We start from the raw sequence: 23,423 nt of genomic DNA on the forward strand, positions 1-23,423 counted from the left end.
ACCAATATTAACCATTTTTTCAATTAAACACTAAAATACAAAACTATATTCATCAAATTGAACCACAACCCTAAGCCTAACCCTAAATGAAACTAACCCTACCCTTAATAGTAAACCAAATTGAACTTGAACCCTAATTTATGACCTTAACTCTGATCAAAAACCTAATTGAATTGTAATATTTCTTGAACCATAATCCTACCCTAATGGTTACCATAATCAATAATTGTAATTCAATTATAATCCTTACCTAGCTACAACCCTAATCAAATAGTAACTAAACACTCGTCCTAACTCCAAACCTAACCCTAATTGAACCCCAACCTTATTTAAAACCTAAAACCCCATTAGTAAAGTGACTGAACCCTAAAATAAAATAAAATTGAACCCTAGCCCTAAAAATAATTTAACACTAAACCAAAATGTAGCCTATCCATAATAGTAAACCAAATTATTCACTAACCCTAACAATAAACCAAGTCGAACCCAAACCCTAGATCATATCAAGCCTTAATCCTATAACTAAACTAAATTACACCCTAACCCATCTCAATGTAATTGAACACTGAACTAATTTGAACCCTAGTTCTATTAGTTAAACAAATTGAACCCTAATATAAACTAAATAGAATCATAACGCAATCTTGAACGTAATTGAACATTAAAACAATTTGAACCTTAATCCTAAACCTAACCCTTACCCAAACCCTAACTATGATGCAAACCCTAATCATAAACCTAGTCCTAACCCTAAATCCTAATCCTTACCCTAACCCTAAACATGATGTAAACCCTGATCCTTACAGTCAGGCTGGTTTTGGCAACTCTCATGTGTCGACGTGGACTGGGGCCCACCTTTTGTGTTTTGTGTGTATTTTATTTTGCTATGATATGATGCTCTGACACCATTGTAGAGAGTCGTGTGGGAGTTGGAGTAATGATGATAAGTTAATTCCTAGGGAGAGAAAGCCTATGGATTTCAATCTTGCTATCAATTCGCATTACATGTTGTGCTGTTGGCATGCATGAGGGATTAAGGCAAGATATAGACACATTTATGACTTCAACGACCTATACAAAACTTGCCTTCACATTTATTGTGACACTTCTAGAAAAACTTTCACAATTTTCTCTTGTGTTTCTCTTGATTTTCTATAAGACTCTCTTGCTACTCGCAAAATGGTAGGAGACCTTGTACATACTGAGCCTAATGAGACAAATGAGTTTAGAAATATTTAAATTGTATGACACATTTGTAAGGAAGGAGGGGTGGATGGGTGCCTTGAACTAATGCAAGGGTTTGATAAAGAATTGTCGATTCAATTTGCTACGTCTTGGATGAATAGGAAGGTCATTGTAGGAGGAATTTAATTCGAGGTTAGTGAGGAAGCGATTGTGGAGGTGATTGGCCTCTCCATGGAAGGCAGGAAGTGGAAGAGAACAAGCCATGCAGTGAATAGTTAAAGTCTTAACCGGTTCTTTTGTGGCAAGGAAGCCCGTGTGAAGCTGCAAGTTGGATATGTGAGAGAAGAGTTGCTAGACCACTGGAAAACATTATGTTTAATGATAATGAAGTACTTTCCTCTCGAAGGTCGTCATAAAATTTATTTCTTCTACCATATGCCACTCCTAAATCATTTTAGGAACCATGACACCATCTCTTTCCCCTTCTATTTGCTTCACTCCTTGGAACACTATGTCAAAGAGGCCCTAGATTTGAAAAAGTAAGATAAAAAGTCAGTGCCCTTGCACCAAGGTTTGATTTACATACTATATTCGTTTCATCTTGCCCTTTGTCCGCCTAGAACTATTGTGGAAGCCCCAGCCACAAGTGCTTCTGCCATGTTAATTGGTGCACCTAGTGCTTGGACCAAACATTGCATTCCCCATTCAGAGGTTGCTTTCATGGATTCCCTTAGAATCCCTTCCACTTTAGTGGTAATCATAGAAATAAATATGCCCAAAACCCAAAAGGCCTCGACTAGCAAGAAGAAAGGGAAGAACTCGAGCCGCAAGAAGATACCGATTTTAGAAGTCGAGTAAGAAGGAAGAGGAGGAAAGGGAGAGTAGTAGGAATGAAGTTAGGAGATGGTTGAATAGATTTGCCTCCCATGAGTCTGGGAAGGGTAAGAGATTAAAGATGGTTGATTATGGATCGAAAGATGAGGAAGGGAAGCAGGGTAGGGATTATGAAGAAAAAGAGGATGAGGGGAATGATGATGGTGGTGGGGAAAATTTGGACGAGAATCCAAAGAAGTCAGTTAACAACAATTGGGCTGAACAAGGGAATCCGACTGCGGATAAAAAATTGGAGGAGGTTGCCATGGAGGAAGACATGAAGATGAACGTTGCAGGTGAGAGTTGTGTGGGATGTCAGAAGGCTGAGAAATAATTGAAGGATATGAGGGAGGAACTGCATAGGGTGAAGGACAAGATTATTGAGCTGGAATTGAAGATGGGCAACATATGTAAATTTGGCCTCAGGGTTATGCACAATTCAACAACTTCACTTTGTTTAATGCAAGAAAAGGTGTTTGGTGATGCTGTGGGCGAGGAAGGCATTCACATGTTATTGTTTAAGTTCTTGGCTGAGGACTAGAACAACGCCCAACTGCAAGCGGGCCGAGGTGTCAAAAAATCTACTAATGCCTAGTGTTATAGGGGACTATCTTCTTCTTTTTGTTTGATAGGATTTGACTCCTTTGATAAACTTACTAGGTTATTATAGTATGTTATTTGTTAGCTGATGCTCTAGACTTTGGTTACTATCCATATGGTAATGTTTTATTGCAGTCAAATTGCTGTGACTTTTGCTAATACTGGTTTGCTATAGTTTTTGTTGTTGTTTTTAGACACCTTGGGATTGTAGATGTTATAGGAACAACACCCTTATTATGCTGTTTTCAATATCAAAAACAATTACTTATAAATTAATTATATTCTCTCAAATTTAAATTTCACATAAATCTTCATAATTAATTTAAAAAAATATTAATGAAAAAAAAATGCAGCCATGTCAACAGTTGCTAAATAATTCCTTCCATTCCCTCGTAGGTAAAACTATAATTTTTATGAATTTTAACTATTTCACCATTTTTTCCCCCAAATTATACATGTTCTATTTTTTTTTGTCGAGTCACAAGAACCCTGAAAAATTATGAGTGAGCTGACAATATTGCAAGCTCTTTATGCCATTTAAAAAATAATATTAAATGCTAGTCTCTCTCGCCGACGTTCTTCGCGATATTCGGAAGCTTAGCACGACAGTGACCTTTTTACAGCCAACAATTGAAGCTGCGAGCTTCTCATGCTATTATTAACCATAGGAAATAGTCAGATTTGAATCGCTTCTTTTCAACTAGGGTTTTACAGATTTTCCCCGATAACTTTTCAAACCAAGCATTTTCTCAAATTTTGGCATGTGACGTCTTATTTTCTTTTTAATTGCAAAGAAAACTTTGTGGGAAATAAATAAATCGTGGCCTAATGAGGATCGGCAGCACATTTTACACCATTGAGAGGTTGCGACGACGGAGGATCAAAATGTTCGAAACAGCAGCGGCTTTCGAAAAATTTAGCACAAGAAAGTTTCTTGTCAGTTGTTATAGTAATAATAATAGATTTGAGGCGTCGGATTGCACAGCAAAATTATTGCATGGCGGGAGCACTTGCAGGGTTAATATAGGCCTTAAAAGATTTAATTCAGATAAATTTTTTATGCCCTCTGAGAGAACAGGATTGATTGGACTAAAAGGCATTAAAGCAGAGGTTATGCAATTTAGCTCGGGAGTCCCGTGCAGACCGAGCTTTATTTCTAGAAATGATCAGGTACTCGAGTCTATTTTGTTTGTTAATTGCTTTTTTATTTCCGTCTTTTCTAGTGCTAGATTAAATATTATGTACATTATTAATTCAGAGCGAATGCTTAAACACACTTCCTTTCCACCTGAAGTTCGAAGTGAAACTAGTACATGGAGTCACGCAGATGACAGTAAAGGATTGGTAGGAGATGAAACATATTTTCTAGACTGACGCAGACCAAACCAAGAGAACTTTTTCAAACTGTTTCGGTTTTCAGCTGTACAAATAATTCTTCAAACAAGAAGAAAATCAGCTACTTAAAATTCAAATTTGATTCACAAATATTCAATACTCTGTTTTCAATATTCCAAAACAAAACAACATCCAAAGGAAACTCTATCTATCCATGTTCAAGACACAATCCAAAATATGAACATAAAACTCTGCTAATTACTGTCACCCCCTTTCTCTGTATTTATTTAATCAAGTCTTTGATATCAAATGTCTCTGAGTATGCTCTGTTATCCCACGCATCTTCACTTTTTTTGGCAGCTTGTTCTTTTCTCCACACGGCTTGATTCTTTTCCTGTATTTTCTGTGTCCAAAATCTTTTCTTTAATTCTGTTCAATTTCAAACTTTAGGACCCTTTTCTCCTCTAATTGTCTAGGCCCTTCATATTCAATTTCCTACGCAGCTTTCTTATTATCTGTTGCTGATATGATACGGTTTCATTGTTCATCTGCCTATTACTTCAGTGATTTCAGTACGCACTCTTTTGACTCAACTCCTCTTCTGCGCCCCTCCTATTCACCATTAAAATCTGCATTTTCTTGTTTTTATTCTCTTTGCATTCATTTTGTCCTTTCCATCACCACGCAACCTCTAGTTCCTCTCCACTCAGCTGTTCTGTTTTTGCATCCATGCACCACTTAACTTAGACTCTATACATGCCTTGCACAGCATTCTTTTGCTGTCTACCATCTCATTTCCCACGACAAATCTCCTCTTTCACCTCCCACGCAGCAGCACATGAAGTACTCTCCACTTAGCCTCCATGCCACCAATCTCTTCTTCCTCTGTCTCTTGCGTTGAATTCCCCTCTCTTAATCTTACATCAGGCGCTCTTGTCTTCTACTTAGCGCTGCCCTTTCTTTTGAAAGGAATTTGATTCTAGAACTTCAAAAGCCTCATCAAATTATTTGCATTCACCTTCCTTTCCACGCCATCTCATTTCTTTTTTCTTCTCTCTTATCTGTAGTTTGGAAACCATTAATCTTCCTCTCTGTATTCAACGTCTCTAAAAGCTCTTTCTCTTCTCTATACAGATATATATTTTTTTGTTTTAAAACTGAATCTCTTTTTCTTTTATTTCTTTAACGTACCAGTCTTATCTTTAAAAATAAATAAAATAAGTTTTTTGATGCTCCAAGAGAGATGGTGACTTCTTCCTCAATGACGTCTGTGTCTCTTCCACTTCTCAGTCTGCCACGTCTATCAATTTGGTGATGTGGATTTCTAATTTTCTCAGGATGCTCCTGCATCAGACTCACTCGGTAAGAAGTTTATGAGCATAGCTCACAAAAGTGGAGTTGAGTGATCGAACCACTCTACTAGATTGCAAACAATCTACAGCGAACTCCGTCACTAAAACAGCTACTGTGAATTCATTTTTCTTCCTCTTCTTCCAGCACCTAGCCAGAACAATCATCACTCTTCTCCAACAATTTAGCTCTGCAACCCTTCCTCTCATTGTGGAATTGGTTCCACAGTGTACTGACCTCCTCCAAAAAATTATTCCTTTCCTGTCCTCCTTTGTGGGATACAACCCACCTTTACCAGGCTTCCTCCACCAAACAATCTTTCCACTTTTCTCCTCTTTTGTGGGTTTCGACCCACCACAAACCAACCACCTCCACCAAGTTTCATCTACAGCATCTTTTACAGCTTCTACATGCAAATATATACTATCCACACAAGAATCTGCAACTACATCCTCTACTTTCAATTTTGTAAATAAAAGTAAACTAAAATCATTCTCTTTCACTGCTCCAACATCTTTTTCTTCATCCTTTGTTGCAATGGCAAGTTTTGCAAGCCCCTCTTAAGGTTCATTTGTCAATTCTCCTTCCAACAATTTACTAATTCTTTCCATCTCCTCTTTCGATAGGAAATCATCCTCATCTTTGTCAATATTCTTGTCTAATTTAGGATTCTCAATGTCCATCATCTCTATTGTACCTTCGTCACTACCCAATTTTGCACTTCTTTTTCACTCTCGTCCTTCATGCTTTTATCAAGACATGCTTTCGCTGCAACCTCATGCTCAACAATTTCTCTGCTGCTTACTTCTTCAAGCAATTCTTTGTCTTCATCAGGCCCTTTTGTCAAGCATGTGACCTCCACAAATCTTTGAGCTCTCATTCTTCTTTGCTGTTTCAAGTTTCAACTGCTACAATCTAATCCATTGCTGCAACTCTTTCTTCCTCTTTAGTGCCATCTACTTGACACATTGCTACAATACTTCTGTCTTCATCTTCCAACATGAAGATATCTTCCTCATCCATGTGACATGGTGCTCGAACTTCTTTGCTACTTGTGCTATCTGCACTTTTGTGGGTTGCTCTCACATACTTCTCCTGCCATGTTCCTTCCACCAAAGGGCTGCAACTATCTTCTTTCAAGGGGGTTTTCTTCTTCTCAATCTTCTCTTCCAATCTTCTCTCTTCCACTTCAATCCTCCTTTCCAATTCACCTAAGTTGGCTTGGAGCTTTCCGAATTCTTCACGGAGCTTTCTATTTTCAACTTCTTCCCATTACTCCTTCCAAAATGGGATTATCATGGGTCTCCTCATAACCCATCTCATCCTTCCTTTCGAATTCATTGTCGTTTTTAGAGACTCACATCCCTCTACAGTCACAGGTCCTCCTGCAACAAACTCACTCTTGCTTTCCTCTACGCAGCAGACCAGTTCCTAGAAGATAAATTCCTCACTTGTGCACCTTCTACCCAGCTTTAACCTCTACTTGAGGATAGCAACACACTCATGCACTCTGCAATTCTCAGATTTGAGGATGACAAAGGACACAACTCTTCGTTGGAATTGAAGGATATATAGAGCCGGTCAAAGTTGATATCAAAGGCATCGAAGGAAGAAAAATAATTCCACTCCAGCAATCGAGCAATCAGCATCAGTTATCATCAAAGAGAAAACCAGTCATAAATATAAGCAATCAGACCAATAGACTGATCAAGGCAGAATTTATCATTTACTGCAGGCAATAGTAATCTTATTCCATTTGTGGTTGAAAGGGTCCTCAAGCAAGAAGGGTCACCCTAAAGTTCTTAATTTGAATGGGGATGATGGTATGCACACTGAAGATAGTGATGATAAGGAGGATGCTCACCATAGTCAGCAAGCTGGAAATATGATTGTGGGCTCTAGGGTTGGTGATGCTCCTGACGGCAGCAGTCCAGAAAAAAATATTGTTGATAATGAGGGTGAAGGTCCTATCAAGTCTAATCCTGTTCTGAACAATAAGGTGTCTGTGCAAACTGACCCTGCCAAGGGCCTCAAGAAGTTTTCTCCCTATTCGTCCACTATCAGGACCCAGGGGGGTAAAAAGCCGGTTACTGGCAGAGGAAAAGCCAAGGCAGAAGAGAATGTTAAAGCCTCGGTGCTGGAGGATTTTGATGCTTCTATCGACCATGATGTTCCTATGTCCCCCTCTGACCATGATGAGCAGGAGGTTTCTGATCAGGATTTGACTGGACTTCCTCCTTATAATTTGGGGAAACCAAGGGAATCTTCCGTTGAATTGTGGCTCTCTGACTTCTCTGATAAGGAAGAAATCACTTTTGGGGTTTTGCAGACTGCTAAGGCTCATTCTCTTTACTCTTACAGAGTAATGAGATGGGCCTTTCATGAGATTAAAAAAGTCAATTTGAAATACCGCTCTCTGCTGGCCAACTTTGAAAATATGCAGCAAAAAGGAGGATCTTCTGAAGGCAAGTCTACTCCTCTTCCCTCTAACCTCTGGTCCCTGGATGAGAAGAAGCTGATAATGGTCTACATCGAATCTGATGGTAAGGCCAGGGCTGTTTTTGATGTTAAGTTTCAAGAGCTTTCGCATAGGGTAAATAAAATTGAGGTGTCTCCGAAGAAGACTATGGAGCACAGTTTGAAGCTCATGAAAAATTGTTCTGAGAACATGCGTGCCCTGGTCGCTAGGCTGGAAGCCTCCTATCTGGAAATAGCCTCCAGTGAGCAAGAGCTGGTGCTGATTGTTGACAAAGATGGTCCTGGTAAGCGCACTAGATCCAGCACTATAAAGAAGTTTGTCTCTCTTTCCCCTGACATTGAGCAACTCAAGAAGACGATTCAGAAAGTGAGTCAGGTTGAAGAAGAAATGGCAGTTACTTTAAAAAATCTTGCTTAGCTTTGTTTGTATGTTTGCTGTTTTGGTTTGATGCTTGCTGGTTTCTGTTAAGTTTTTGTTGGTCACTGGTTGCTGGCTTTCCACTGGCTTTTTGGTTTGGCTGGCTGTTTCTTGGTTTTTTGTTTTCCTGCTGGCCCGTTCTTCTTAGTTTGGGCTCTTAATGTCTTCCCTTATGTATCTGCTTTGTAAAGGGTTTCGGGGTCCCTTCAAAACCTATTTTTGCTTTAATCAAAAACAGTATTATTATGAATAATTAATCTCATATAGACATAGACAATAATACACAATACAATATTATACTTTATACATAACCTCTCTTATATTGGATAGTGTTGATGTGTTTTTTATGCACATGCGAACACATAATAAAATACCCAAAAGTATCTTATCCTCTCTTGAACAAAGTTACTCAAATGCTAAAGATTAGCTTAAGGTTCACTTGAGACAACTCCAAGGTTCTTGTATTTTGGGTCACGATGTGTGGATAAGCACAGTTGGTTGATGTGATTGCTGGTATCACAAGGGACTTACGTTGAATTGTTGAATTCTTGAATCGCTGGAACTTGATCATTTGATGTTGCAATCTTGTGATGCTCTTTTGATCCTATACTAATTTGAATTGAAAAAAAAAGGCAAAAGATGAAGGGTTGAGAGAGTCTATTTTAAGGCCTAGAATGTAAGAAGATGGATGAATGATTAGATGGAATCCTACTGGGCGAGGTCTCACCATCAACTTGAACAATTTGACACAAGCTCAATGCAATCTTCTAAGGACATTTCAAAGATGTTCAAATCATTACCATCAAACATTGTTCACCATTCAAGCTAATGCATAAACAATGGACGCATAACAATTTGAGGTTAAGTTCATATCATTCCGATTGACCAGGCAAGGCACACTTACAATCAACAAGAGGCTAGTGGTATGGACTAAACGGATTTCATACAAACACATTCAACAAATTCTTGCACTCAATCTAATCGACATGAAAATAAATTGAGAAGTAAAGACCATGCAAGTTGTTAAAGCAACAAATCAAATTCACCATAACTTCAATGAAATCAATTGTTCTTTACAACAAGGTTTGGCAACAATCTTTGCCTTCTCCTAATCTAACTTCTATTCTAATTCACTATTCACTAACTATTAACTATTCACTATTCTAGCACTATTGCTATTACTATTAACCTTTACAAATGAAAGACTTGAGCCTTTTATAGTGCTCTTAATACAATTCAATGACTCAAATCAATTTGAGATCAATGGTCGAGATTTTACAATGGAACCCTAATTAATGTTTGTTATAACAAACCTTATTCTGGCCAATGAAATAATTATAATACTTTGACACATGTCCTCTTTAGAATATTCGACCAATAAATAGTGGGGTAGGTACATCGGAGTTTGTGCCCTCATGGATGAGCTTGGTGCATTGAATCTGAACATGCTGAGGTGGAGTTCCTCTAATTGGTGGGATGATGACTAGTACGCCACCTCAATCCGCTTGTAGACTTGATAGATTATTACGAAAGAATGTTGAGCAATATCGCTTGATACTCAACATCTCAAGCTCGCTCGATGTGGTGATAATGATAGGAAGCATTGTTATGGTCGAGTCAATCCTCCATCTTTGCTTGCTTATCTTTTCTTGAGATAATTGCATGATCTCTCTTTTACACCTCTTTGACCTCTTCATGAAAGTTCTTGAATATCTCGAAATCCTCCTTGTGTAGTCACCTTCTTTGATACCCTTGTGCTTGCCGATGAAGTTTTCCTCTTGAAGTTGCATGGTGGTGTAGGTCTTGCAATCCTCCTTCTCTTATTCTCTCAAGGTGTTGCTTTGCAAATTTGCATCATCATCCTCTCACATCTGCAAAACAAACAAATATGGTATCAAATACACATGATATATAATCCTCACACACCACCTTGATTTGGTATATTGCTCTTTTGATGACTGAGTCTGCTCCTTGCGGATTAGGTTCACTTCCTTGCTGTCAAATGTGTTTTGATCAATGTAATGATCAAACCTGCTATCAAAATCGCTGACTGTAGATAAATATGCCCTTCAAAAATGAAAATCTGAACAATAATCTTCAAGTTGATTTCTTCCTCATATTTGCCCCTCTTGCAATTTGTGAAATGATCAAATCTACCTTGTTGATGTAGAGAAATCTACCTTTCAGGGATAAAATCTGAACGCTGATCTTCAAGTTGATGTTTCCTTCCTTGGCGCCCTTCTTAAAAATCAGAGAAGTCCCCTTATGTAATTCGCTGCCTCCTTAATTTGCAGAGCTGATTGAGTTTGTTTGATATTTTGATTGATGCTTTTAGAATGAAGATCACTACTCCTCTTATATAGGCGTTAGAATTGAAGGGTTGTGCCTTTTCATTTTAGACTTCCCTAGGCTGACCTGACTTGGTGTAAGTAAAATCACAAACTATCTTTTCAATGCCTCTTCAAGGTGGCCGACTTATCACTTACTTAGACATTTATCATTCAAAATCGATTTTTTGCATTTTGGCTCCAAAGTAGTGTTTGACTAGTCTTTGAAAGTGCATTGAATATTAGGAAAATTTGCTCATCTCCCTTGAATCTTGAAGTTCGCTCATATACCTTCATTCTTGAAGTTCACTCATCCTCAAAATATGAAATTCGCTCATGTACCTTGAATTTTGAAGTTCGCTAATGTAGTCCAATTTGTGAAGTTCGCTCATGTGTCTTCATTTTTGAAGTTCGCTCATCCTCTTGAGTTCATGAAGTTATCTCCAAATCGGATCAGCTCGAGGTAAATGTTCTCACATCCTTCGCTCTTCCACTTCCAAACAGAAAATTCGCTCTTATCAGCCACCACATGAAGTGCGCTCTAGTTAACATGTTCATGAAATTCGCTCATCTCTTCCTATTCGTGAAGTTCGCTCATCTGTGCCAATTTGTGAAGTTCGCTCATGTAGGCTGATTTGTGAAGTTTTGCTCTTAGGTGTTTGAAGATGAAGTTTGTTCCAAATTGAATCAACTCAAGGTAAATGCTATCAAATCTCCTTTACTCCTCTACTTCCAACATGAATTTCGCTCTCCTTCAAATCATGAATTTTGCTCTCGTTCAAATCATGAATTTTGCTCATCTACCTCAGTTTATGAAGCTCGCTCATGTAGGCTGATTTGTGAAGCGCGCTCATCTATCACATTTTGTGAAGTGCGTTCTTTGGTGTTTGAACATGAAATTCGCTTATCTCCCTTTAATCATGAAGTACGCTCCCATAGGCTTCAAGATGAAGTACGCTCTTCATGCTCAAGATATGAAGTTCGCTCTGATTTTGTTGCACATGAAGTTGAAATTCAAACTTGAAACTTAATACATTTTTTGCTCACTCCTTTCATTTCATCCATTCAAGTGCCTCAAATGCTGCTCAAGAAGTCCACATCGCTCCCAACTATGAGCAATGGAAGCAGATTTCACTCCAACCAGGGAGCACTTGAAATTATCATGTACTAATCAAAACCTGTCCTTTCAACCTGCCTCTCAATCTAAGTGTAATCAGATCTCTTGAATGGTAGAGGAAGTCATTTCTGAATAGCTATCTTCCAGCTTGATGTTGTCTTGAAATGTGAGTTGAATCTCAACGTGACTTGTCCTCCATGCTTCCTTGGGTGCTCATGTTTCTCTTTTCTTCTATCTTCATATCAAACCTGAAAAGCAAAAATATTTTGCATCAAAACATTAGGAATGAGAACAATTTTCTGCAAAAATCAAGCTTCCTACAACCCATTCAATTCTGAACATGGATTTCTAAGGCTGGACATGATGATACTGATTAAATCATAGACAGGATATATCTAAAAATTTGTCAAAATCAGGTCTGATCTTAAAATCAGAATCAGGTCTGCTAAAATTGCTGATACTTTACATCAAATCAGAACCTTGGAAATTCTCATTAATGACTCATCTGGAATTCCTTCAAAATCTGCCCGTTTTGCCTTCAATCAAACAGCACCTTGAAGAAGCATTTGATCAATGTGATGATCAAAGTCTTGTTGCCAAAATCGCTGATCTTTATCACTAAAACTGTTTCCTAAATGTCTGACTAGAATTCATTGTTGAATGCTGTTAAAATGATGCAAAACACTCCCTTTATATAGGCATTGGATGCTAAGAGTCTGTTTTACTCTTTTCTTGTTAAAGTGACACATCCTCATTCAAAGGCCAGCTCCCTATCTTTTTGATGCCACACCTTACAAGGAAATGGTGAGGTGGACGCTTTCCTTCTTTACAAAAAATGCCTTAAAACTTTTTCCTTCACCTTAGAGTTTGGTGGGGCCCAATCAAGGCTACGTGGTAAAGGAAGTTAAAGGTCATAAAACAAGCTTTCTAAATCTCCATTTCAGATTTTGTGGGGCCCAGCAGGAGAGTCCTTAAAAGAATTTATTTAATTCTCCATTTTAGAGTGCGTGGGGCCCAAGATGTGATGAGGCAAGGATGGATGAAGAAATGTGAGGTGTTGAAGAAAGGCCACGGGTGAAAGGGAAGAAGAGGATGTTGGGGGAAAGGGAGACATAAGGGGTATGAGGTGGGAGATAGAGGATCCGTGGGGGGGAAAGGTAAATTTAGGATGTGGGAGGTATAAGGGGTAATGGAAGGAGTTAGGATATGTTGGGGAATAAAGTGGAGTGGGAGGTAAAGAGGGTAATGAAAGGGTAAAGGGGGTGTAGGTTATAATGGGATGGGGGTTAGTGAAGGGAGGTTAGGGTGTAGGATGGAAGGGTAGGTTTAGTGAATGTGGGTGAAGGTAGAGGTAGGTGGAAATGTAGATGAAGGATAGTGGATGAGTATCCTAGGATGGGGAGAGGGTTAGGTGGGTAAAGGTATAGGTTAGAAGGTGGGATGTAAGGTAAGGGAGACGGAAGTGGTAGGTTATGTAGAGATGTGAAGGAGGTTAAGGTATGTGGGTATGAAAGGTGGATGGAGGATACAAAGGTAGGTGAGTTAGAAGGTATGGTAAATGGAAGTGAAGAGTGGTAGGGGAGGTGGAAATGGAATGGTGAAATGGTGATGGCAATGATGAGAAATGGGAATGGGTGTGATCGGGTTTGGGCACCCATTGACAGTGCTGGGAGAAGTTGAAGTGATTATGCCTTGGCTGGGCAAAGGGAGTGTTGAACCTCACTTCATTCTTAAGAGGGAGACTTGATCGGCTCCTGAGCAACTACAAACAAAAGGTTAATAAGAAAGATTCGACAACAACTAACAACTAACAACTAAGCTAAGACAACTAACCTAGAAAGCGAAAAAGTGGGGGTCCCCATTTGCAATGGGGCAATGTGTGAATACCTCACAACAAATAGGAGCAATAATATTGAATAGCTAGATTCTTAAATTGTTGCTATCAATCATGAGGGAGTTAATAGGGGAATACAAGGAGGGGGAACTGTGATGAGCCGCTCTTCTAAGTACACCACCCCATGGTGGATGACTGATGTGTCTGCCACATGTGGGCCAAGGGGTGCAAAGGTGTATACCACCCTTGGTCTTAGATGGGAAGGATGCTCCAGACACCCTATTGTGGTTTCCCCACAAACTTCTACCATGGTTGATTGTTGGAATGGGATTAAAGAGGTCTTAATCATAGAAGGGTGGATAAGGTAGCATGAATAGGGAGGACAAATACAAGCTTAACCACTAAGCACACCACCTCATAAGGATGGCAGTTTACTACATAGGGCCAAGAGGGATGGTATGTCCGCTCTTGGGCTTAGCGTGGGAATGGCTTCGGGCACCCTATCGCGTTTCTCATTGAAGCCCTATTATGGTTGAACTCCAATTATGCATTATAGATATTGTATAGTTTATCTAGATTTGAAATAGTTATGAATATATGCTATCTAAACCTAGTTGAAATGATTGCTCTATGAATTATACTTTTAGTACTAACATGATTGTAGGACCTAAATAGCTAAACTAGATTTAATCTTGATGAAGACATTTAATTGGTAAACATATGATTCTAACTATTTTAAGTTTTATTATTTCATTGGACTTGTGATTCTAGGGCAAGAATCAAGATCATCCCAAAAGGGGACATTACAATTGGTATTAGAGCATCGTTTCCGCTAGCTTGAGGGATGAAAGATAGTTGATGCAACTTAGCCAAAGGGCTCAAAGAGCATTGGAAAGGGAAATGATTTGAGGGGCTTCATGGAACGCAACGAACAATTAACTCAAGCCTTGTTACAACCCTACTGTGAGGAGCAGACGCAACATGAAGGAAAATCATCTTGGTGCAAGACTTTGTGATTTTCCAATTAGGAGGCTATGGTAGTGATCAGCCACAGGATGAATGAATACCAAGATTGATAAAGATTAGTTAAGGAAAAGATTAATTCCATAAGGTGCAATTGATTGAGAATCAAAAGGTATGAAGACAAGTCACAAACGATGCAAGCAATTGCCCCTTTGAAAGAGAGGTGCCTCTTCAAGATAGGAGAAGGTATAAATAACCTAGATCGACCTCCTAGAAGGGATTAGGGAATAGGAACAACATCAAAGAAAAAGGATAACTTCAAGTCAAGAATAGAGAGATAATAGACCTTCGATTAATTCAGACTATTATTACCAACATTTAATACTAATTGCTCTTGTGGTATAAATATTGCTTATACATTATTTGTTAGCAATTATCTTGGATATATATATGTATATATGATTAGATATTATCTGCAAATGTTTGTATTAAATTTGTTTGAAACCCCCCATCATGTATGGAAGGAAGGAGGTGTGAAGAAGAGGGGAATTATGAGGTCGTCATCTAACTAGGCCACCCTAGGGATGCCCATGTTGCCTGCCCCTAGGGCCAAGAGGGCAAAGATCCACTCTTGGGCTTTGATAAGACAATCAAGAAACCCCCATTATGATCTCCCTTGTGACCCTATAATGATGGCTGTTGACTTTAAGGGGATGATGCATAGATAGGGAAAGCAAATACAAGCACCCCACTAAGTAGGCCACCTCGAGTGGATGCCCATGTTGCTTGCCCACCGGGGCAACGAGGGTGAGTGTCCACTCTTGGGTAGTGTAGGATGGCTTCGAGCGAACTTATCATGCTTCTTCCTCCAACCCTGATGTGCTTGAATAATAATATAAATAATGTATGAATATTATCATCTAACCCTAATAGTTGAAAGTATATATATATATATTTGAATCCAAGATTATATTGTTTTAAAGAGATCTTTTACTTGGTAAATTTGTAACCCTAACCCTAACTTGTTGCATTTGTGATTCTAGGGTAAATTCTGGGGTAAATTTGGAAGTTGACATTACAATTGGTATCAAAGCACCATTCTTGCTAGTCTAAGGGACAAGGAATAGTTAATGCAAATTAGCCAAAGGGCGCAAAGGGCTTTGGAAAGAGAAAGGAACAAGTTTACATCCACCATGAGCGAACAAATGAGCAATGAAATGAGGGCCTTCTTGGAGCAAACCGACCAAACTCTCATGGAACAAAATGAAAAAATTGAAAGAACAACACAACTTTTCTCCAAACCATCCAAAACATGAATAACAATAACTCTAGATCCCACTCGACCATTGGGAGGGAAACCAACTCCAACCACTCTGAAAATAACAACCCAACAAAGGCATCGACTCCTAGACCAACAAGGCCTCCCTTCCTACCTAGGGAAGAACATATGGTCGAAGATGAAGTAAATAATTCAATCCTTGACAATGTGGAAGAGCTTGTAGAAATATACTCAAGATTAGACCTTGAAGTTAAGAGGGATGTCTTCTTTAGAGATTATTGTCATGTTAAAACACGAATTGCACCTAATAGGAGAAGAGGGTAACCTGACAAAGATTTGAAGGAAAGAATTAGTAAAATGACCCTCCCCAACTTTGACGGATTTGGTAAATTTACAACACGTTCATGGGTCCAAAAATTAGACACCTACCTTTCACTTAGTCCCATGACAAAAGAAAATGCCATAAAATTCGCCACTCCATCTAACGAGAAAAGTCCATGATTGGTGGCATCATGGCCTTATTACCCAAGAGCAGCAACATATAACCATTTATGATGAATTTACCCAAAAACTCATCACAAGATTTGATCAAAAACACCTCAAATGGTATTTTAAAGAATTAACACAAGTGAACAACATGAAAGTGTAGAAAATTAAATCATCAAATTCCAAAAGCTAGCAATTATGGTACTTGAGATTTCTTAAAGGAGACTCACGTACCTATTTGCAGAGGGTGTAAAAGATTCAATTGGGGGCATGGTAAGTGCCCTTGATCCAATGAACCTTGAAGATGCAATCCAAAAAACAATGAAGTTGGAAATTACCCCATCAAAAGATAAGCCCAACCCAAAAAACTTTACATCAAACACACACTCCAAGTACCCCCATAAAGAAGATAGGCATAAGAAGGAACTCCAAAATGGAAGTTTATGTTTTTATTGTAATGAGAAGTGGGAGTGGTGACATGTATGCCAAGAAGGTAACCTAAAAAAGCAGTGAGATGACTTAAAAAGAAGGAATTTGTGTTTCAAGTGTAAAGAATCATGGAAGCACAAACATGCATGTGGAAAAGGAAACCAAGTGCATAATATAGAAGTAACATACGACGAAGAAACAAAAGTAAACCCTAGCAAGAAGGCAAAGTATGATGATGAAGAGCATGGAACTTTAGCTACCATCTCACAATCTTCCCAACATCGACCACTCCGGATCAAAAGTACTCTAAAGGGGCAAAATTTGATTGCCCCACAACTTTATTGACAAAAATCTAGTTATAAAAATGAAATTGGAAACCAAGGACTTTAAGGGCTTTACAGTAGCCCTAGCTAATGGATATATGGCTCAATGTACCAAAATAATACCTCAATTAGAAATCACCTTGGGAAAGCACCCCATAAAATAGGTTTTCTATTTGGTTACTCTAGATACCGGTGATATTGGGTACTCCTTGGGTACACTCCTTAGGACTTTTCATTATGGACCTCCCAAATTTGGAAATCTACTTCCAACATGATGGACAAGAAATCACTTTGAAAGGGTTACTTGACGGATCCCCAAGCATAGTCTCAACCAAAAGATGGAGAGGACCTTTAGGAAGGGACAAGGGTGGGCCGCATGATGTATGATTCTTGACAAAACTTCTTCCTGGGGCAAGAGAATCCACATTGATATCCAATCTATTTTAAATAAACACCAGAAGGTATTTGGTGATATTCCCCTGGGACTACCCCCAAAGAGAGGATTTGAACACACCATTGAATTGGAAGGAGCAAAACCCATGATCATCACACCTTATAGGCACCCTCAAAAATTCAAAGAGGAAATTGAGAAAACCATCAAGGAACTACTTGAGATGGGTTACATCCAACCTAGTTCCAACCCTTTTGCCTCCTTAGTAGTGCTAGTAAAGAAAAAAGATGGCTCTACGAGAATGTGCATAGACCATATGGCCTTGAACAAAATGACAATAGAAAATTGCTACCCCATTCAAAGAATTGATGAGCTAATGATGAAATCCACGAAGCAGAATGCTTCTCCAAAATTGATCCATGATTTGGATATCATCAAATAAGGATGAGGAAAGAAGATATTCCTAAGACAACTTTTAGGTGTCACCATGGACACTTTGAATTTTTGGTCCTACCTTTTGATTTGAGAAATGCTCCCACCACATTTCAATCACGCATTAACCATATGTTTAGGAAACAACTAAGGAGATTCCTACTCATATTCTTCGATGACATCCTCATCTACAACAAAACATGGGAAGAACATCTTAAACATATTGATGAAGTCTTATACATTTTGGAACAAGAATTGCTATATGCTAAAGCCTCTAACTGAGAATTTGGGCTAGAAGAGATCCTATACCTTGGCCATAAGATTATTGCACAAGGGTAAGTGTAGATGAAGAAAAAATCAAAGCCATTAAGGAATGGCCTCAACCAAGAACCTTGACACAACTAAGGGGCTTGTAGGTCTATGTAGTTAATATTGACGCTTTGTCAAAGGATTTTCTAAGCTTGCTGCCCTACTCATAGACTTAACCAAAAAGGGAGCCTTTGCATGGAGTGAAGAAGCAAAACAAGCCTTGGAGAAACTAAAAGAGATAATGAGCTCATGCCCCATCCTAGCCATTCCCGACTTCACATTACCATTTGAATTAGAGTGTGATGTGTTCGAAGAAGGCATTGACGTAGCCCTTATGCAACACAAGCATCCAATAGCATTTGAAAGCCGCAAACTCACTGAAGCTGAAAGACATTACTCAATCTATGACAAGGAGATGTTAGCTATCATGCACGCCCTAGCCAAGTTCAGACAGTATTTGGTTTGTGGAAGGCTCAATGTTAAGACCGATCACAATAGCCTTAGATTCTTTATGAATCAAAAGAACCTAAATGATAGACAACAAAAGTGGGTAAGCAAGATACAAGCCTACAACTTTGACATTGAATATGTAAAAGGGACAAACGACATCGTAGCAGATGCTTGGTTGTGACAACCCCACTTGGACTCCATGACAAGCATCATAGTTGATTGGAAGCATGACATTATCACGAAATATGTGAAGAACCCACAAACTAATGATATCTTAGAAGGAAACATACTTAATGAAGAATACAAGGTAGTAGAACTTATCATGTACAAGAATAGGATATTCCTTGTACCCAACTCAAAAATGGAAGACAAGGTTCTCAAAGAATACCATAACAATCCATTAGCCGGTCACTAGGGGTATTACAAAACCTATAAATAGATAAGGGAAAAATATTCTTGGAAGGGACTCAACAAGGATGTTCGTAGACACGCACAAGAATGTATAACTTGTTAAAGAAACAAAGTGGAGCAAAACCATCTAGCAGGACTCCTACAACCTTTACCCATTCCAAATAAAAATGGGAAATTATTTTTTGTGGACTTCATAACTGGGTTACCCAAGGTCCAAGGGATTGCATATATGTAATAGTGGATTGCCTCACCAAGTATGCCCATTTCATGGTAACATCTTTTGATTTTCGAGCCCCACAAGTAGCCGAGGTCTTCTTCAAAGAAAACTTTAGACTCTATGGCTTTTTGAGGAATATTGTCAGTGATAGAGATAGTTGATTCCTTAGCTTATTTTGGCAAGAACTCTTCTGTCTAGATGGAACCAAACTCACACCTAGTACAAGTTATCATCCACAAACAAATGGACATGCAAAGATCGTAAACATGGGTAGAAGGGTACTTGAGAAATTATGTCACAGGGCAAAAAAACGCATGGGTAAAGTGGTTGCACCTCTTTTGGAAGTATAGTTCTCTAAGAAAGCCAAGTACTAGGAGCCAAGGATTTTGCAGCAGAGTATGGATATCATGAACACGCTCGAGGATGATTTTCACCACGCCTAAAACCAATAGAAGATCTATGCCAATCGAAATTGCATCGAAAGAACATTTGAAGTTGGAGACTTGGTTTTCTTATGGCTACAACCATACAAGTAGTCTTCAATCAAGGTTGGTGGAGTAAAAAAGCTAAAACCCCGGTTTTATGGGCCATACAAGATCCTACAAAGGATAGGTGAAGTAGTTTATGAATTGGAATTGCTCGAGAACAATAGAATTCACAATGTCTTTCATGTATCCTGATTTAGAAAGGTCCTTGGGCAACATGTTACTCTGTGTGTGGAATTACCCCCACTTGATGACAAAGGTAAATTAATCTTAGAACCTGAAACCGTCCTCAATGTGCAGGAGAAGAGGCTGATGAACAAGACTATTTTTGAATTCTTGGCTAAGTGGAAAGGCCTACTCATAGAAGATGCTACATGGGAAGGACAAGAAATCTTCAATCATCCCAACTTGAAATTGTTTGAGGGCAAGCAATCTCGGGGAGGGCAGACCGTCACAACCCTACCATGAGGAGTAGATGCAACATGACGGAAAATCACCTTGATGCAAAAGTTTGAGATTTTCCAATCAGGAGGCTATATTAGCGATCAGCCACAAAATGAAGGAATTGCGAGATCGATAAAGATTAGTTAAGGAAAAGATTAATTCCGTAAGGTGCGATTGGTTAAGAATCAAAAGGTATGAAAACTGATGCAAGCAATTGCCCCTTTGAAAGAGACATGCCTCTTCAAGATAGGAGAAGGTATAAATAACCTAGATCGGGCTACAAGAAGGGATCAGGGAATAAGAACACCATCAAAGCAAGAGGATAAATTCAGATCGAGAATAGAAAGACAACAGATCTCCGATTAATTCAGATTGTTATTACCAGCTTTTAATACTGATTGCTCTTGTGGTATAAATATATATTTTTGATCGGTTCTTGTGGTATAAATATTGCTTGTACATTATTAGCAATTATCTTGGATATATATACATACATATGATTAGATATCATCTGCATATATCTGTATTAAATCTATTTGAAACCCCCCATTATGTATGGAAGGAAGGAGGTGTGAGGAAGAGGGGAATTATAAGGTTGCCATAGAAGTAGGCCACCCTAGGGATGTCCATTTTGTCTGCCCCTAGGGCCAAGAGGGCAAAAATACGCTCTTGGGCTTTAGATAGGACAATTGAGAAACCCCCATTACGATCTCCTCTCTGATTCTACAATGATGGCTATTGACCTTAAGGGGATGAGGCATATATAGGGAAAGCAGATGCAAGCACCCCACTAAGTAGGCGACCTCGAGTGGATGTACATGTTGCCTGCCCACAGGGGCCAAGAGGGTGAGTGTCCACTCTTGGGCTTAGTGCAGGATGGCTTCAGGTGGACCTTAACACTTCAACCTGAGTAATAGCTCCTTATGGAGAAATATCAGTTCAGAAATACTAGGATTAAAATTTCCAAGCACACAAATGTAAATATTTGAGTACTTGAAACTAGTAGAGTGGAAATTTATTTCTGATGTTCTGGATTTTATTTTTTATCCCAGTTCTTGAAACATCTTTTCCTCCTTAAGAGCAGCCAGACACTTTCGAAAATGTTTCTAGTATGCTGTGAACTTGAGAGATGGACAACTTTTTGAATTTCTATGATTGAAATAAATATTACATGGTTATTCATTTGTATCAAGGATAAATCTTAACATTGAACCCAGACTCTATGAGGGGAAACCCTTGATTTATAGATGCTTTTTGGTCCCCCAAAGGAACGGCACAAATGAGCATATGTGGTGAAGGGTTCTGGCATCAACCTCATCAATTATCAAGGGTTTCCTGGGACTGACATCTGACTCAAAGCAGTGTTGCCATCAAGGATATCCTGTTCACTGTTGACACTAACCATAGGAGTACAATTTATCTATTAACATATTTATGCAATATGGTTTTCCATTCATCAATAGCTATACAACCCTCGACAATTTAGTTCACACACTAGACATGATATCATGGTAATACTATTTTTTTCAAGTGAAAAAAATAAGCCACATCACAACAGGGTAGAACATCTTGTGCTGTTCTCCTAGCTTCCAAAGACTTGTATTCAAATTTCTTCAAAACAAAAATATATTTCCTGCACATCAACCCTTTGCTCAGTTTTTGCCTATTTCATATGTTTTGTTTAATTGTTTACTGTTTGTATTGGAAGTGTAAATAATTTAATTTGAACATGATAATTGACGCAACCACTTTCAATAATAGGTAGCTTTGATCTAATCAGCAGCTACTTAATTAGTTTATTAGCTAACGGAGACATTTATGCAGAGGAGATGTCAACATGGAAAGGAAGTCTAGTTTATTTGGCAGTTTTTCTGGTTCTCATTCCCATAGATCATATGTTCCTTTGTAAGAGAACATTTATCTGTTACGGTTTCAAACTAACTGTTATTTTTCATTGGAAGGGAGCCTCATCAGAAATTTAATAGCAGAACAATGGAGATGCTATTGAGTTTTGAAAAATTGATTGTAGATTTTTGCTGTTGCAATTCTGTCATATATTATCTACTATTCTATATACAAAAAAGTCCCAGTATGGTGAGTTACTTTGCTATTACTATTTAAATCTGAAATGGACTTATGGCTAACCTAGGTGCTTGTTTTCTTCACTATTGATTTTGTACAGTAAAGTGATGCATTCCTAACCAATAGTGTGCATTTTTGGTGAACAGCATAGGTCTATGCTTGGGAACATCGCTTGCTTGTCAACTTCTGTAAGGGATAAACTAGCCACAGGGTCTCCACAACATGAAGGAAGTGAAAATGGCAAACTTGTTAAGAAAGGAGCTGATGGAGGTGAGAAGTCAGTTGCAGACATTCATATTCTGAATACTCTTGCAAAGTACTTATGGCTGAAGGACAATCCTGAGTTTCGCTTAAGAATATTGGTAGCTTTGGGTCTTTTGGTAGGCGCTAAGGTGAGAACCATAATTTTAATATTCTGACATCATTTGCCTTTTCTTTAAATTGATTATTGGAGTTATTTATTGATGCTTTAGTTTTAGCTTAGTATTGATGATGCTTATTTTTAATCTTTTCTCCTTATAGCTCTGATACAGTGCTTCAATTTCATTCTGAATGTCATTCTCATAAACTCTAGAAGCTGCGCCTGCTTGACCATGTCTTGCATGCCTTGACTGACCTATAAAATAAATTGTTGTCAGGACTCAGAATCAGTTGGTTGAAAATAATAATTCAATAAGTAGTCAAATTAAATTTAGTAATTTCAATTTCCTGTGACCATTTTATGTATTGCATCTTCTGCAACATACAAATCTTTAGATAAATGAATATGAAACCTCAATTTGTTATCCTTCTGACTTCGAACAGATTAGAGACCAAGCAGCTGAATAATATTTGGCTCTCTGCAAGTTTCTGGTATCCTTTAATTTTTAACATAATTTTGTCATGGTTTCAAAACTGGGAGATGGTCTACCAAAAGTGAAATCAATGCTCTTATTATTTAGAATGTTCGGGAACTTAAGCAAAGATTTCTCAAAGTACCATCAAGTTGCCTTGCTCACAGGTTGCAAAACAAAAATAAAATAATCTAACAAAGGCAGCAGTTGGAAGATGCCAACATTGTTAGCTTCTAGATGATCTTGATCTAACTTTGAGACTCCCTGGTTAGATTAAATTACTTTTTTGCTATCTTATCACATTGTTCTGTCGTGATTGCTATTTTAGTTGCTTTTTAAATTTAAATACTTAACAAATAATAGTACTAGAGA

The 23,423-nt window shown here is 38.4% G+C and overlaps 1 protein-coding gene across 7 annotated transcripts in view; it reads left to right on the forward strand.

Annotated features, from left to right (window-relative positions):
* Positions 1-3,198: 3,198 nt before the first annotated feature.
* LOC131057975 (ABC transporter B family member 25, mitochondrial) overlaps positions 3,199-23,423 on the forward strand; it is a 274,108-nt gene continuing 253,883 nt past the window's right edge. For 3 of the 7 annotated variants that reach the window (XM_057992053.2, XM_057992055.2, XM_057992054.2), the window contains exons 1-3: positions 3,688-3,828; positions 3,953-8,188; positions 22,365-22,610. In XM_057992053.2, the coding sequence (XP_057848036.2) occupies positions 7,169-8,188; positions 22,365-22,610 (1,266 nt within the window). In that variant the 5' untranslated portion in view covers positions 3,688-3,828; positions 3,953-7,168. Of the gene's footprint in view, positions 3,829-3,952; positions 8,189-22,364; positions 22,611-23,423 lie in introns of those variants that run through there. The other 4 variants (XM_057992056.2, XM_057992062.2, XM_057992057.2 and 1 more) reach the window with 4 other exon arrangements.

The sequence above is a fragment of the Cryptomeria japonica genome, chromosome 9 (genome assembly GCF_030272615.1).
Source record: "Cryptomeria japonica chromosome 9, Sugi_1.0, whole genome shotgun sequence".
NCBI classification, from domain to species: domain Eukaryota; kingdom Viridiplantae; phylum Streptophyta; class Pinopsida; order Cupressales; family Cupressaceae; genus Cryptomeria; species Cryptomeria japonica.